This window comes from Dipteris shenzhenensis, chromosome 4 (assembly GCF_047967505.1).
Source record: "Dipteris shenzhenensis isolate YYH24624 ecotype China chromosome 4, Dip_SZ_1.0, whole genome shotgun sequence".
NCBI classification, from domain to species: Eukaryota; Viridiplantae; Streptophyta; class Polypodiopsida; order Gleicheniales; family Dipteridaceae; genus Dipteris; species Dipteris shenzhenensis.
The window spans coordinates 36,375,156-36,388,400 of NC_141599.1; the positions used below are offsets into that span (position 1 = coordinate 36,375,156).

Genomic DNA, 13,245 nt, shown 5'->3' on the forward strand with positions numbered 1-13,245 from the left:
GTGGACACCACAAGCACCACCTTGCACGCTCAACCTGATTCAGATTCACAAACATAGTCGGATAGCATGGGCAAGAGAAAGGTGTCGTTTGAATCGTCTAGGGCACTGCACTCCAAAGCAAAAAGAGCTGGAGGAGTTGGAAGAGCAAGTGTTGGAGTCTGATTTGAAGTGTGCAAAGAGAGTGAGTCAGTATGTGTAACTGAATCGTCACCATTTGTTGATTTCAAATTTTATTTAGATGATGATGTATAGGAGAATCTAGTTTGGCTTCAAAAAATTGAGTTGGAAGGGTACCATGGTTGTCACTGGTGCAAGTGGCAAATCAAAATGCGAGCAGACGAACAGCTTGCTAGACTGCAGGATTCAGGAGGGTTCTTTAGCACCCAGCATCAAGTTGACAGGGAAGTGGTTTCCAAAGTCTTTCACTTGCCACTGCACCGTAATGCACCCACAAAAGTAGAGGTCAAATGCTCACAGGGTGGCAAAGTTTGGAATGCCTCAGACTACCCATTTCTACTACATGATTAACAATTGTAGAAGTTCAATGAGACAGAAAGATACTATGGTGTTGAGGAAAATTACAACAAGCACTACTTTGTTCAAATGCTTTCTAGAAAGGAAATGACTTATAGCTGCCCTAAATTCTAGATGGAACTTGCAAAGGGGACAATGTTGATAGAAGAACGCGTTTGTGGGCATTTGGAAACTGTGTTGAGTGGAAAAGGCTGGGTTTATGTTCAAGAAAGTCTTGCACAATTGGTTCCTAGTAGGAGGCAAAATCAAAAGGATTAATGTGTCCTTTATTTCCATTACATAAGAGAGTGGTGGAGGGAGTGCATCACTTGTCTTATAATTGTTTAGTAGTAAGAATCATTTGGAGATGGGTTGACGAAGTGGTTTGAACAATAAGTCTTATGGTAGTTTTCCCTTGTTTCAAAGCTAGATAGGCATTTTTACAAGGGAGGTTGTAGGAGTTACACTTACAGTTTGATAGTTGCCAAATTTAAGAGTAGTAGGTTTATTGGCTACTTGGGGAGTATGGGAAAGATTGATGTTCATCTTGGCAAGACCAATATTCAATGTTAAGGAACTCCAAGCAATTGTGAATCTATTTTCATCCATATGAGTTAATGTCCATGGGCCATAGAGAGTTTGGGTAGTAATAACTCTTCAATGTCACATAAGTGACAACCAATAGGCCCAAAAATGTAGTGCATTATAGTTGGCAATTATTGTAAATTTCAGATTTTGCGAAGTCACACCTTTTTGCAAGATTATGCCTAACCACGACCATCATCCTACAAGAATATTCATTAAGAAAAAGTTATTCACAATTAATGCAATAGAATCATTTCAAAACTGGAAACCATCTTTCCATTATTATATATGATACTTACCTACAAACAAAAAAATATTAAAGTATGACCAACATTATTATATATAATACTTACCTACAAACAAAAAAATATTAAAGTATGACCACCAGTCAATTTTTTTTCTCATATGCAAAATGTGTATGGATCTTGTCACATGTAAGTTGTGAAAATAGTTGGAATATAAATCAAAGCTTGTGCTTTTGGGTGTGGGAATGAAAAACAAAGCTCGAGCTTTTGGGTGGGAGGGCTAAGTTATTAAAGATGAGAATGTTCTTGGGGAGCAACATTATAGGGGTGGGCTTGAACAAAAAGATAGAGAAGGCCAAGAAAATTGCAAGCCGTCGATTTCTAACCATGGAGGCTGCCAGAGATACTTTGCTCTGGCTGAAGTTGACTAAGGGTGTTTGCCCAACGTTCATTGAATGCATCTCCAAGTGGGCATGCTCAAGGTGAGCCAAGTGTGTAAACACCCTAAGAGCAACGCCGGAGAAGAGCACCCTCAATGGTGACACCTGGGCCGAAGGCAACGGATATGCCCCATTCACAGCCGGACTGCATGTCGGCCGGAGAGTCTCTCCGTCGAAGTTCGTCCAGCACGAACAGCACCGTCGACGCCGATATGTTGCCGTAGTTCTCCAGTATGTGCCGGCTCGCCGCTAGCTTCTCCGGCACTAGCTGCATCGCTTCCTCCACCGCATTCAATATCGCAGGCCCTCCCGAATGCACCGCCCAGAACACGTCGTTGAACCCAGGCTTCCCCGGCGCATTCTCCAACGCCGTCTTGCAGAAGTTCCCTACGTGCTTGCTCACCAGCGCCGGTAAAGTCCTGTCCAAGTAGAACTGTAGCCCTTCCAGCTTTAACGTCCCTTCGATTATCTTCTCGGAATCCGGCGCTAGCACCTCCCCCACCCAGTGGATCTCGTACAGTGGCCTCTCAATCCTTGGCTTCGGACTCGCTCCCACTATCACCCCCGATGCTCCGTCCCCGAAGAGCGCCGTTCCCACTAAATCGTACGGGAACTTCTCGTTCGGCGCCCGGAACGTCGGTGCTGCAAGCTCGCTGCAGCATATCAGAATCCTCGACTCGGGGTTGTTCTCCGCTAAGTCCTTCGCCACTCGAAGTGCCGTCACACCCGCGTAGCACCCCAACATGTAGAGCATCACCCGATTTACGTCGGGCCTCAGACCCAAAGACTTTGTCAGCATCACGTCGGCCCCCGGAATGGCTATTCCGGTTAAGGTTGCCACCACCAGATGGGTAATCTCGGAGGCGGGACGTCCCCACTCTTTGATAGCCTCGACGGCTGCCTCATGTGCAAGCTTGGGGACCTCCTCTGCGAAGATGGCATTCCTCTGCTCCAAGCTCGGCTCTCCTGGGGTGTAGAATTCGGGATGCTCTTTAAGAAACTTGTCCGTCAAGATGGAGTACCTTGTCTTGATGCCCGATCTGTCACCTGCAGAAAACCAGGTGATTAAGACTCGAGAAAGAACTGTCGGTCGCCTACATCGAAAGAACACAGACCTTGACTTGAGCTTCATACCCCAACTCGTTAAGATGTCTTCTCTTCAACACACGACTAACGCTACCGACATGTAGAAACTGCGTACACAACAGAAAATGACATCAGAGATACTCACAAATGCGCTGCATCTTTTTTTTCAGCTCCTGCTTCTCGCTGCAGTTCGTGATGTCAAAGTACCAGTCGGTGTAAGTAGCCTGATCGATCTTGTTGGGGGGGTTGGCTCTACCCATGGCAAGAATGGAAGCACGAGGTTTCTCGACGGTGGGAGGGAAAACGCGGGGGCCAGGGGTGAGGCGAGGAGAAGGTGGTTCAACCCAGGTAGGGGAGAGGGGAAGAGGAGCGCGGGGGGAAGGCTGCTCGACCCAAGTGGTGCAGGTGCGGGGGGTGCCAGGAGCGGGATCTCTTTGCACCCATTCACGGCGACCTTGGGCAGCGACTTCGACCTCGAGAAACATGGTGCGAGAGGAAAGGTGGGGCAGAAACTGTAGTGTAAGGAGGTGGGAAGAGGAGAAGCTAGCAAAGGTAAAAAGGGTAGGGAGCAGAATGGCGAATGAGATGATGCTTGATGAAGGAGACGACAGCCCGTCGGCTACATATAGTTGCAGTTCTCTGACTTGTTCAAAACAAATATGTTCACCTTTGAACGAGTCCTTGGCCCAGATTCAAGCCTCCAAGAGAACGTGTGAATGTGCCTTATCTTCAATGACGAAAGAGAGGAAAGGCCAAACTCGATGGTAGTCTAGTAGTAGTCTACTTCGGAGGTGGGCGTGGCTTTGACCGGCACTGTGTATTTGGGCCCGGTGGCGACACGAGTCGCCCAAGGGCCTCGACGATCCTTGTGGCCATTGGTAATCACACCCCCATTAATGTGGCATGCGTGAACTTGAAAAATGCACACCCCTCCCACACCTAGGTACATGCATTTCTCCCATGTGGGACTAGGCCTTTATTTTGTTATGTGCATCAAGATACGATGTTACTCATCCATGGTCTAGTGACGTGAGTATAGACAGTTTGCACACAAAAGCATGTATGGATACTTCTGCATGCAAGGCAATGTCACATTTTTCGGTATGTACACTCGCACATAGAAGCCTGCATGTATGTATACTTTGCATGGAACGCAAAGTTACTTTGGCAAACTAAGAACGAATTAAATTAGTTCAATAAATTAGGTAGAGGATGTCTAGAGAGAGTCGAGGATTCTCAACAAATCACAATTTAGATATGTTTCAAAGAAACTTAGTGCAATGGCCAATAAAAATGGAAGAGAGCTTAAGTTCTTAGACATCTCTTAGTCACTACTAATTGGTTTCAAGCCTTAAGCCTTGTATTATTAGCCTCAACTTTCAAGCATCTATGGACGAAGTCACCCCACATAAATCAAAGATTTATCATCCATGAATTTCATCCATAAGGGTTAGGAATAAGTGCTATTATATAGACCTTTAAGCTTGATAGTGCCACATTACTTGAAATTGTTGTAAACCTCTTGACTTAAAGTTTTTTATATCCCCTTGTGTGTAAAGTATGCTTTATCTTTCCATATAAAAATATCTTCCTTCTCCAAAAAGTTGTGGATAACAAATCAATTATTTGCTAGCTAGTCAAATCAAGTAAAGACAAAAAGTAGTCATGCCTCTTTTATATCATGTTCTCTAATATTCAATAATCCCTAATTCGATTTGTCCTAACTGAATCCAATCATACCAATGAATTAAATAGGTTTAATCACTCTCTTGGAAACTAGTGCATATTTATGCTCATGTTTTCCTCTCCTCTTCAACCTCAAGTCTCCTCAGTTGTGAGCACACTATTATAAACATGTAATTGCCCACGTGACCCTCGATCTTGACATCAATACGTGTTTTCATGACCTCAAGAGTTAGTCGTTCACCATAGGAAAAATATTCATGTCCAACATTTACATGTTGTCATAGGGCTAAAAATGTCACTATGTACATACATATATATATACATAAATATATACATACATACAGATAGAGATAAAGAGAGAGAGAGAGAGAGAGAGAGAGAGAGAGAGAGAGAGAGCATTGATGTTACTCAGGACCCCTAGCTTGAAAAAAAAAGGAAACATTTAAATCACCATAAGGTGGAGAGGAATGGGTTACGAGTAATAAGTTGTAAAGTCCCATGTAAAATATGCTACTTCATAAAAACTAAGTTAGTCATGGAAGATTTTTTTTAGAGGGATGCAAGGAGCATATCTTTTTCTCAATGGCCCCCTCTTTGAAAAGTGTTAATATTTGGCCAACAACTCATATATCTTTTGAAAAAGCATCATTCAATGCTTACACTATTTTCCATATTCTTATGCCTGATATAGTGCAATCTAGGCAATTTTTGGCAATAAATGGCTTTAAAGCCCCATTTTTCTCAATTTTCAGTGATGTTTCTTATCTTGTGGATAATTGTCCAAGATTCCCCAAATTTCACCCGATCTAAGAAATTGCCCCCAAAAGAAGCATTGGAGGTACGGTCAAGAAGGTTAGAACTTATGATCAAATTTTATGAACTACAAAACCAATAGCATAGCTTCAGTCAAGCATGCTATTCCAATATAATTAGAAAAAGGATAAGCTATTTGAAATGATTAAGAATATTTCAATATCTAAATCGCCCCACCCCCCTCCCCCATCATCTGTGCCCCCCTAAAGAAAAGGGTGCAAGGACACCCCATTGACACATGAAACAGAGGACTACGAAGCCCAATCACATTTAAGGAGCCTTCTACCAACAAGAGCTTATCTTTAAAGTAAGTGACTTCTCAATTTTGCAAAGAAGATAAATTAGGGAACTCCCACAAATCATACAAAAGAAAGAAAACATAAGGCAACTGAGATTTTTTGTCCATCATCTATGCTTACCCCCATAATCTTTGGCATTGGTTTAAGACATGTAGTTACTTATAGGTACATATGTAGCTATGACAATTTCATATAGACTTCGTTTTATAATTGAGAACATTCATCTTTGATTTTGAAAATGAACTCCAAAAATTGTGACCCATGGCTCACTCATGTTAGGTTCCATATTGAGTCTCTACATTCATTTGTGTAAAAATTTACCCACAATCCTTTGTTACATATGTAGTCATCACCTGCCCTAGTGAAAATACGTAAAGCTCATTTATAACATATGTAACAATCAAGACATCTTTTTCAATCATGTCATGTTTGCAATGCCAAAAGTGCACACCAACATTTATTGAATAAGTTATACTCTCACTTTAGGTTGGTAATACTTTCCTTTCAAAGTTAAAGTGTACATTTTATTTCTCCATTAAATGGACAAGTAACCTGACCCGTCTATGATGGGCTAGAGACCCACTTCGCCAGGTCTCAAGGTTGCAATAATGGATTGAGTTTAAGAAAATTTAAGGTTTCATTTATAAATCTCAAATGTTGAGGAATTTTAAGAAAATTTGTGAAAAACACACACACACACACACACACACACAAATATTCAAGAATTTTCAGTTGTCTTTCATTAAACCAAACTTCTAAACACACACACACACTCTCTCTCTCACAAAACACTAAATATTCAAATATAAATAAATATCTTATAATGTACAAAAGTTATTTCAAATCTTGGCTTATGATTCTCATGATGCTCTAACAAAAAAAAATCTCTATAACAGAGTACTTCAAAATATTACATCTGAAAGTGGAGTCACATGTTCGAACATGAAATATCCACTACCAAGGATCGAGTAATATGTCCAAATACACATCCGTGAACAAAGTCATAACTGAAAAAGAAAAACATGCCTAGAAAAGCATGCGCGGCATAAACATCCCTAGAAACATCCATAGAAAAGCCTGTGGCCATGTGCTCCATGTCTGCCATGTCCGTGTTGGCGACGAACATACCACGGACTACGAACAATCGGTTCTGGACCCACATCAAACAAACAAAAAATTTAAGGACTATAATTATTGAGCCATAAAACTTTTATAACTATATGTTGATACTTTTATAACTATATGTTGATGAAACCTAACTCATTCGTTAGAGTACTTACTCAGACGCAAAGGACTATGAATAATGGGGACAAAGGTGTACGTTTAGTCCCCATTTTGCCCTCGATAGAAAGCCCATAATCTCACACATGCATGGCAACCAAACCAACAGACAGTGATGGTATGTGGTCCATCATCTCCCAAGTGTTCTCGTCCCCCCAAAAGACGATTTACATGGAGGTTCATTACAAACCTTGAATCAGGAACAAACCTAAAATAAAACATTAGCATGTTTGCCCACTCATATATAACCCAAATAACATTTTGTTCCAACAAAGATAAGCAACAAACAGTATACATGTTTTCTACCCAAAGGTAGCTCTCTAGCTCAAGCAGGTCCAACAATAGTTGTGTGCTCTCCAGAGACCTCCACCCCGCAGGATTTGCATCTTTCTAAAAGTCAATGACTCTAGTATTAAATAGGTTGACATAGAACTTAGCTATCAAGCAATTATGTACTTGCCACCCGCAACTCTTGTTTCGGTGACAAATGTAAACTGCCTAGACATCCTATTGCATTGCAAGAAAGAGTATCAATCCATATATACAGGAAAAAACAATAGACTTTCTAAACCACAATTTCTAGAGAAAGTAGTCTATAGTATATTGCAAACCCATAACTTAAATGGAAAATCATTTTTCACAGAGTACACACAAAACTTCAAAAAGCTAGACATTGTCAAGGAAAGGACAAAGTCATGAAATATTACATCTCACTCAATATATTTGTATATATAGCTAGCATTCCCCAAGACATATGACAGTTCTTGGATTGAATATTGAATGAATAAAAAAGAAGCTATACAAAGCTTACATAAATGAAGATTTGCCACCCAAGAATGTCTTAGGAGGGCTTGAAAGAACAATGGTATACTCCTAGGCTCTTGTTGTTGTGCCAGTTGCAAAACTTCCTTGTATACAACATTTGTGGTAGAAGTCTTTTTTGTATCCTCATCACTGACATTAGAAACATTCTTTGGAATGAACACCTTAACAACGTTCGATACTTGAACACACGAGAATGCCACATACAACTGCCCATGATTGAACACAGGCGTCACCAACTACCATCATCTTGAAATATGATGTTATTGCACATTGGAAGATGAACCTGCAACCTTTGCATGTCTGGTTTTTCATCATGCATGGCATACTCATAAATATGCCAACATGCTTCTGATGCTAACACGTAACGTGCATCTAGGTAGCTACTGATCTCATCAATGCCAGCATTGACTGGGTCGTGCAACTGCCCTTGTCCTTCCGCACAATTTAGCTACATTCTAATGATTGCCCTATCATGGCCCTTGTATAAATACTTAACTGCAGTAATAGTGGAGCAAATTTCCACATTGACGTGTGCCTTGTACTTCAGGGACAGGAAAGGATTAAATGGCACAATCCATCGATTATCTATTCTACCCCCTTATACCTGTATCTACCATCATCGCAACGTATGTAAACATGATACCCATCATTGCCAACCATAGTAGACTGAGAGAATGCACGTGGATAGCGACGAAAGCATTTGCCTTCAACCATGCAAGTTGCAGAGACATTCATTGCACCACATGGGCCATGGACATTGCATTGTCTAATAATCTCATGCAACTCTAGGAACAGTGTTTTATCCGTAACTCTGCACACACCAATCGATCATAGTGACTGATCTCCAAAGTTTTGAAGGCACCTTCTAAAATTAACAGAATATGTGAGTGTGGTAGACCTCTCTTTTGGAACTCAATCACACATACGTATCCAGCTACCTTCCCAAACAAATTATCTTTTATAATCTATTACATCATATCCTTATGTTTTTCATAAAAAGCGCAAGTTGTCAAATTTGGTCGATCTTGTGCAGTTTCCTGGCAATAGCCCTTCAAATATTTTTGGCCATTTTGGATTAGATGAATGTGATAAATAAATCATGTTTTCCCTTTTTTCTCACAATCGCTAGTACATCCTTGCAGAGCTAACACATGTATCGAGGCCTTCCCATAAAAGAAGATGGGAGCACAACACTACGCCCTGCAACATTGCCTAGTACAGTGCATGCCCCATCAGTTGCATTTACCATGTCCATCAATCCTTGATAGAGACTTCTGCATGCAAAGAGGCTTGATTGTTGCGTATCCATACCATCCTAGACTCTTCTATGCTACTATATGCATCAACAATGTATTGCTATAGTAATCTCCCCCCATGTAGAAGACATGCATTTGTATCAGATCTCACTTGCAAATGGTATATGCATAATACTCTCTCTAGGTGACACATCTTTATCCCCGCATCTCATGCAGTGGTATGTGATTGGGAACATCACTATGGGGGATACATAGATGCCAGCCATCCTCACCTCGAGGAAACAAAAGAACATACATGAGTGGCATGTATGATCAATGCAAATTAGATATTCTAATGACAACCCCATCACGGCTTGAAATATGAATGTCTCAGGTGCCCAACATCGAAGTCATCCACTTGTCCTGGCATGATGGCAGCAACCTCGCTTGCTATAGGAGCCAAGTATTGCCTTGAGGTTGAGCGGCTCTCACAAATGACCATCCTCAAGTTTGCATGTGGATTTGTTCTCAGCACTTGTCCCACAGCTATCAATGCACGTGCATATGGATTGTACTCATGCATTGTACTCATGCATCATCCTTTGCAGCAACTCCAAAATGCCTAGATCCAAACCAGACATCCCATTCAGACGGTTTTACAGTTCATGATATGTATCATAAACATGCAATTGTGCAAAATGTGGCATCTCTTGCCTAGCCTCATCAGGCACACCTAGTGGTACACACTGCTGTGGACACAAAAGTTCGGTATACCCCCATTCCCAACGAACATGTGATCAATCTCGGCTCCCAATGACTTCTTAAATAGTTTGCTATTGGCATCATTTTTGTGTAAAAGAACTTTTAAAATCTTAGGTGGTTCTTCGAATGGCAACAACGACACGCAACCAACTTTGCAACAATGCTTCCCCACGATCCGATGCATATTTAATCGTGTCTTGTTTCCACAGTTGAGCATGGCAAAGACTGCATGTATGATTCATGGATCCAAGTTAATGAATAGCAGGAGCACTAAAGACCAGTGGATATAAAGATGGGTGCTCTACATCATCCCTTAATGGAAATCGATGCAAGATTGAGAGGCTTCCCCTCACACCTAAAACCACATCCCTATTGCCAACAATGCATTCTTGTGCTCTCAAATGATTAGGGGCCCTAGTTGCAACTATTTGAGTAGGTGTACTTATTACTAGAGCATCTACTACATTTATTTCACCAACAGATTGTTGATGCACATTACTTATTGCTAAGGTATCCATTACATTTCTTCCACAATCATATTGATGCACATTCAATGGAAAATCAGGGAGGGATGTATTTTCTACTAATCCCAAATGGAAAGAATCCTTTCTTGCATGTAGTTGCTCTCCCACACTACCAATTGTAGTGACCAGAATGTTTTGTTCTTGACTTCTTTGTTCATGCACTTAGTTCTGATCCCTATCCCTAAAGTTTGTACTTATGAACTCCACAGTTACTCTCAGGTTTCTAACACTTTGTTTTTTTGACATTTTTTTATCTGGCAACTCTACGACGTGCCTCATGTGCTGAATGCAATAAATTTATTGTATTGAGGGACCTTGAATTTTGTGCATTGCCATGCTAGACCACTTTGTCCGTGCATTTGATTTTGTTGTCTATATTGACCGACTTCTACACCCATAGATTCCTCAGTTATCCACATGACCCTAGTACCTTGTGTTTTCAACACTGTTCTTTGTCTAGCATGAACACAATGGGCCATCCGCGTTGAATCCAATAATCTTCTCCTATGAGGCCTTAGTGAATGTAATCTCTCTTCTATTCCTTTTGCCATCTTCTATTTACAAGCACAACTATATATATCTCATACTCCATCTTGTGGGGGTTAAAGGTCACTGTGCCTTTACCCTGGTTATGTACAATACTCAAACACATATATAAATGAATGAAAAAGAAGATTAGGGTGGTTTTGCACCCACCAAAACTTGTGTGGCTCTCTGTTTCTCTCTCTCCCTCTTCCGTTCTTGCTTATGTTGAGAGCACTCTCAACTGGTATCAAAGCTCGGGTGATCTAGTTGAGCATGCGTGAATGCTTGAAGCTCAGCAGCTCTGTGGGAGGAAGAAGAAGCTCTGTGGGAAGCTTTGTGGGTGACTTTACTTGCATCCGAGTGTGTAGAGATCTTGGAGGAACCTTTGGAAAAGTCACTTTGGTTTTGCGAAGTGGTTTTGAGAGCCTGTTCAGTGTTTTCAAAGAAAAAGTCGTTTTTTGAGCTTTTCCCTGTTCCGTTCAATGACAGAGACTCCGTATTAACTTGTAGAGGCAACTATTGCTTGATTTTGGTGTCCACTTCACTTCAAGATCTTGGAAACACCTTCATTCTTGAATCTGGGATCATTTCATTAGATTTTTGACTCACTGTGTCAGTTTCTACGTTTTTCTGCCCGGGTGTTGGAACTCAAGTTTGGAGCAACCATTTGCAGATCTCTCAGTTCCGGTGGACTCAGGAGGTCCTAAAACTTCTACGTTGCTCATCATTCGCACTCCGATGGAGTTTACAAACAGCTCTGTTTCCAAAAACGTTTTTTAGTCCGTGTGTTGGACCCAGTGATTGAGACCACGGTTTCCAAAACCGTCTGTCCCATTGCATTCCAGACACCCAAAAACCCCTACCTGTCAGTTCTTACACGATTCGGTGGAGGATTTTCAGAGTTATAGATCTCTGTGTATTCGATTTCGTCTCTCTGTTATGCATTTTTCATTCTAAGGTTTTGAAACCTTAGATTTATGCCACATGGCAGTGGATAAGTGTTGACTCCTATTTCTCACTCATCGGTTGGGATTTTGGAGTTCTGGCAGAAGAGAGATATTGCAGATTTTCTTGATGAGTCCGATTATGCAATGGCGCCCATGTTTTGAGGCATCTCAGGTTCTATTTTCACTAGCGGTCATTACCGTGAGACTATGATTTCTTGAGCATACCTTATGCAGATCACTCTGGTTGCAGTTTGAGCAGTGTGCGCTCATTTGTGGTGTGCATTGGGTTGTAGTGGATGATTTATAGGCCATTTGGATGCATTACAGTCCTTATTGGATGCGCTGATAGGCCCAAATTGCCTTGTGGGATGCTATTTTTATGGACGCTTTGCACATGGATGCTATTTTATGCTGAGGGCCAGCTTGACACATTGCAGGTGATGCACTGATAGTGCTATGCTCTCTTGGATGAGATATTATTAATGCATATGCCAGTGGACAGTGTTTGTGCTTGAGTCATTTGGCACTTATTGGCATTTTGGATTGCCATTGCAGTTGGCATTTTCTTTTGGGCCAGATTTGCTCATATGGATGCATAGGATATGCACATGAGTCAAATGCTTTGAGACATGAGTTTTGGTGATATTTCACTCTATTGTGGCATACACATTTGGGTGCACCTGGTATTTGGTGTGATTCTCTCTTGTAGGCACTAGCATTTGGGATTTTTGCTTCATTTGCATCATGGCATCCTCTTCCATGTCTGAAAAGGAGTTTTTTAGCATTAAAAACTTTGATGGGACAAACTTTTCTTTGTGGAAAGAACAAATAAGGGATGTGCTTATTCAAAAGAAGCAGATTAAACCCTTGGCAGGGATTGAAGCTAAGCCTACAAATATGTCTGAGGATGATTGGAATGAGTTGGATGCATTAGCAAAATCTACTATTAGACTTCATCTTGTAGAGTCAGTTTATTTCACAGTAGCAAATGAGCAGACTACAGAAGATTTGTGGAAGAAACTGTGTGCCACTTATGAAAAGGAAACTGCCTCTAATAAAGTTTACCTCATGAAGAGGTTGTTTGAGCTGCAGATGAAGGAAGGGGTCTCCATTGCTTCTCACTTGAATGAATTCAATATTATTTTCAGCTAGCTTCAGGCTCAAAAGATGAATTTTGATGCGAAGACTAAGGCAATACTTCTCTTACGTTCATTGCCATCCTCATGGGATACCTTCCGTATAGCTGTTAGTAACTCTGCACCTGGTGGAGTACTGAAATTTGATGATGTTGTGGGTAGCTTGTTAGCCGAGGAGATTAGACGGAAGTCTACGGACGGCAACAAGCAGGATGCAGCCTTAAATGTGCAAAGGGGCAGATCACATTTCAGGGGGAAGTCCCAAGAAAGAGGGAAGTCTCGTAGCAAATCTAGGGCACGGAACATTGAGTGTTACCACTGTGGCAAGAAGGGCCATATGAAA

General features: G+C 41.4%; 1 protein-coding gene across 1 annotated transcript; it reads right to left on the reverse strand.

Annotated features, from left to right (window-relative positions):
- Positions 1 to 1,788: 1,788 nt before the first annotated feature.
- On the reverse strand, positions 1,789 to 3,531 carry LOC147902787 (chalcone synthase-like). Its single transcript, XM_087373792.1, has 2 exons — positions 3,015 to 3,531; positions 1,789 to 2,830 (listed from the first exon to the last, which is right to left on the reverse strand). The coding sequence occupies exons 1-2, from the start codon at positions 3,352 to 3,354 to the stop codon at positions 1,848 to 1,850; spliced, it is 1,323 nt and encodes a 440-aa protein (XP_087229918.1). The 5' UTR covers positions 3,355 to 3,531; the 3' UTR covers positions 1,789 to 1,847.
- Between the last annotated feature and the right edge of the window lie 9,714 nt (positions 3,532 to 13,245).

Coding starts and splice junctions, on each gene's coding strand:
- LOC147902787 (XM_087373792.1), bottom strand. CDS start 3,354: ATGTTTCTCGAGGTCGAAGTCGCTGCCCAAGGTCGCCGTGAATGGGTG. Junction 2,831..3,014: donor AAAAAAGATGCAGCGCATTT/GTGAGTATCTCT, acceptor GGTTTTCTGCAG/GTGACAGATCGGGCATCAAG.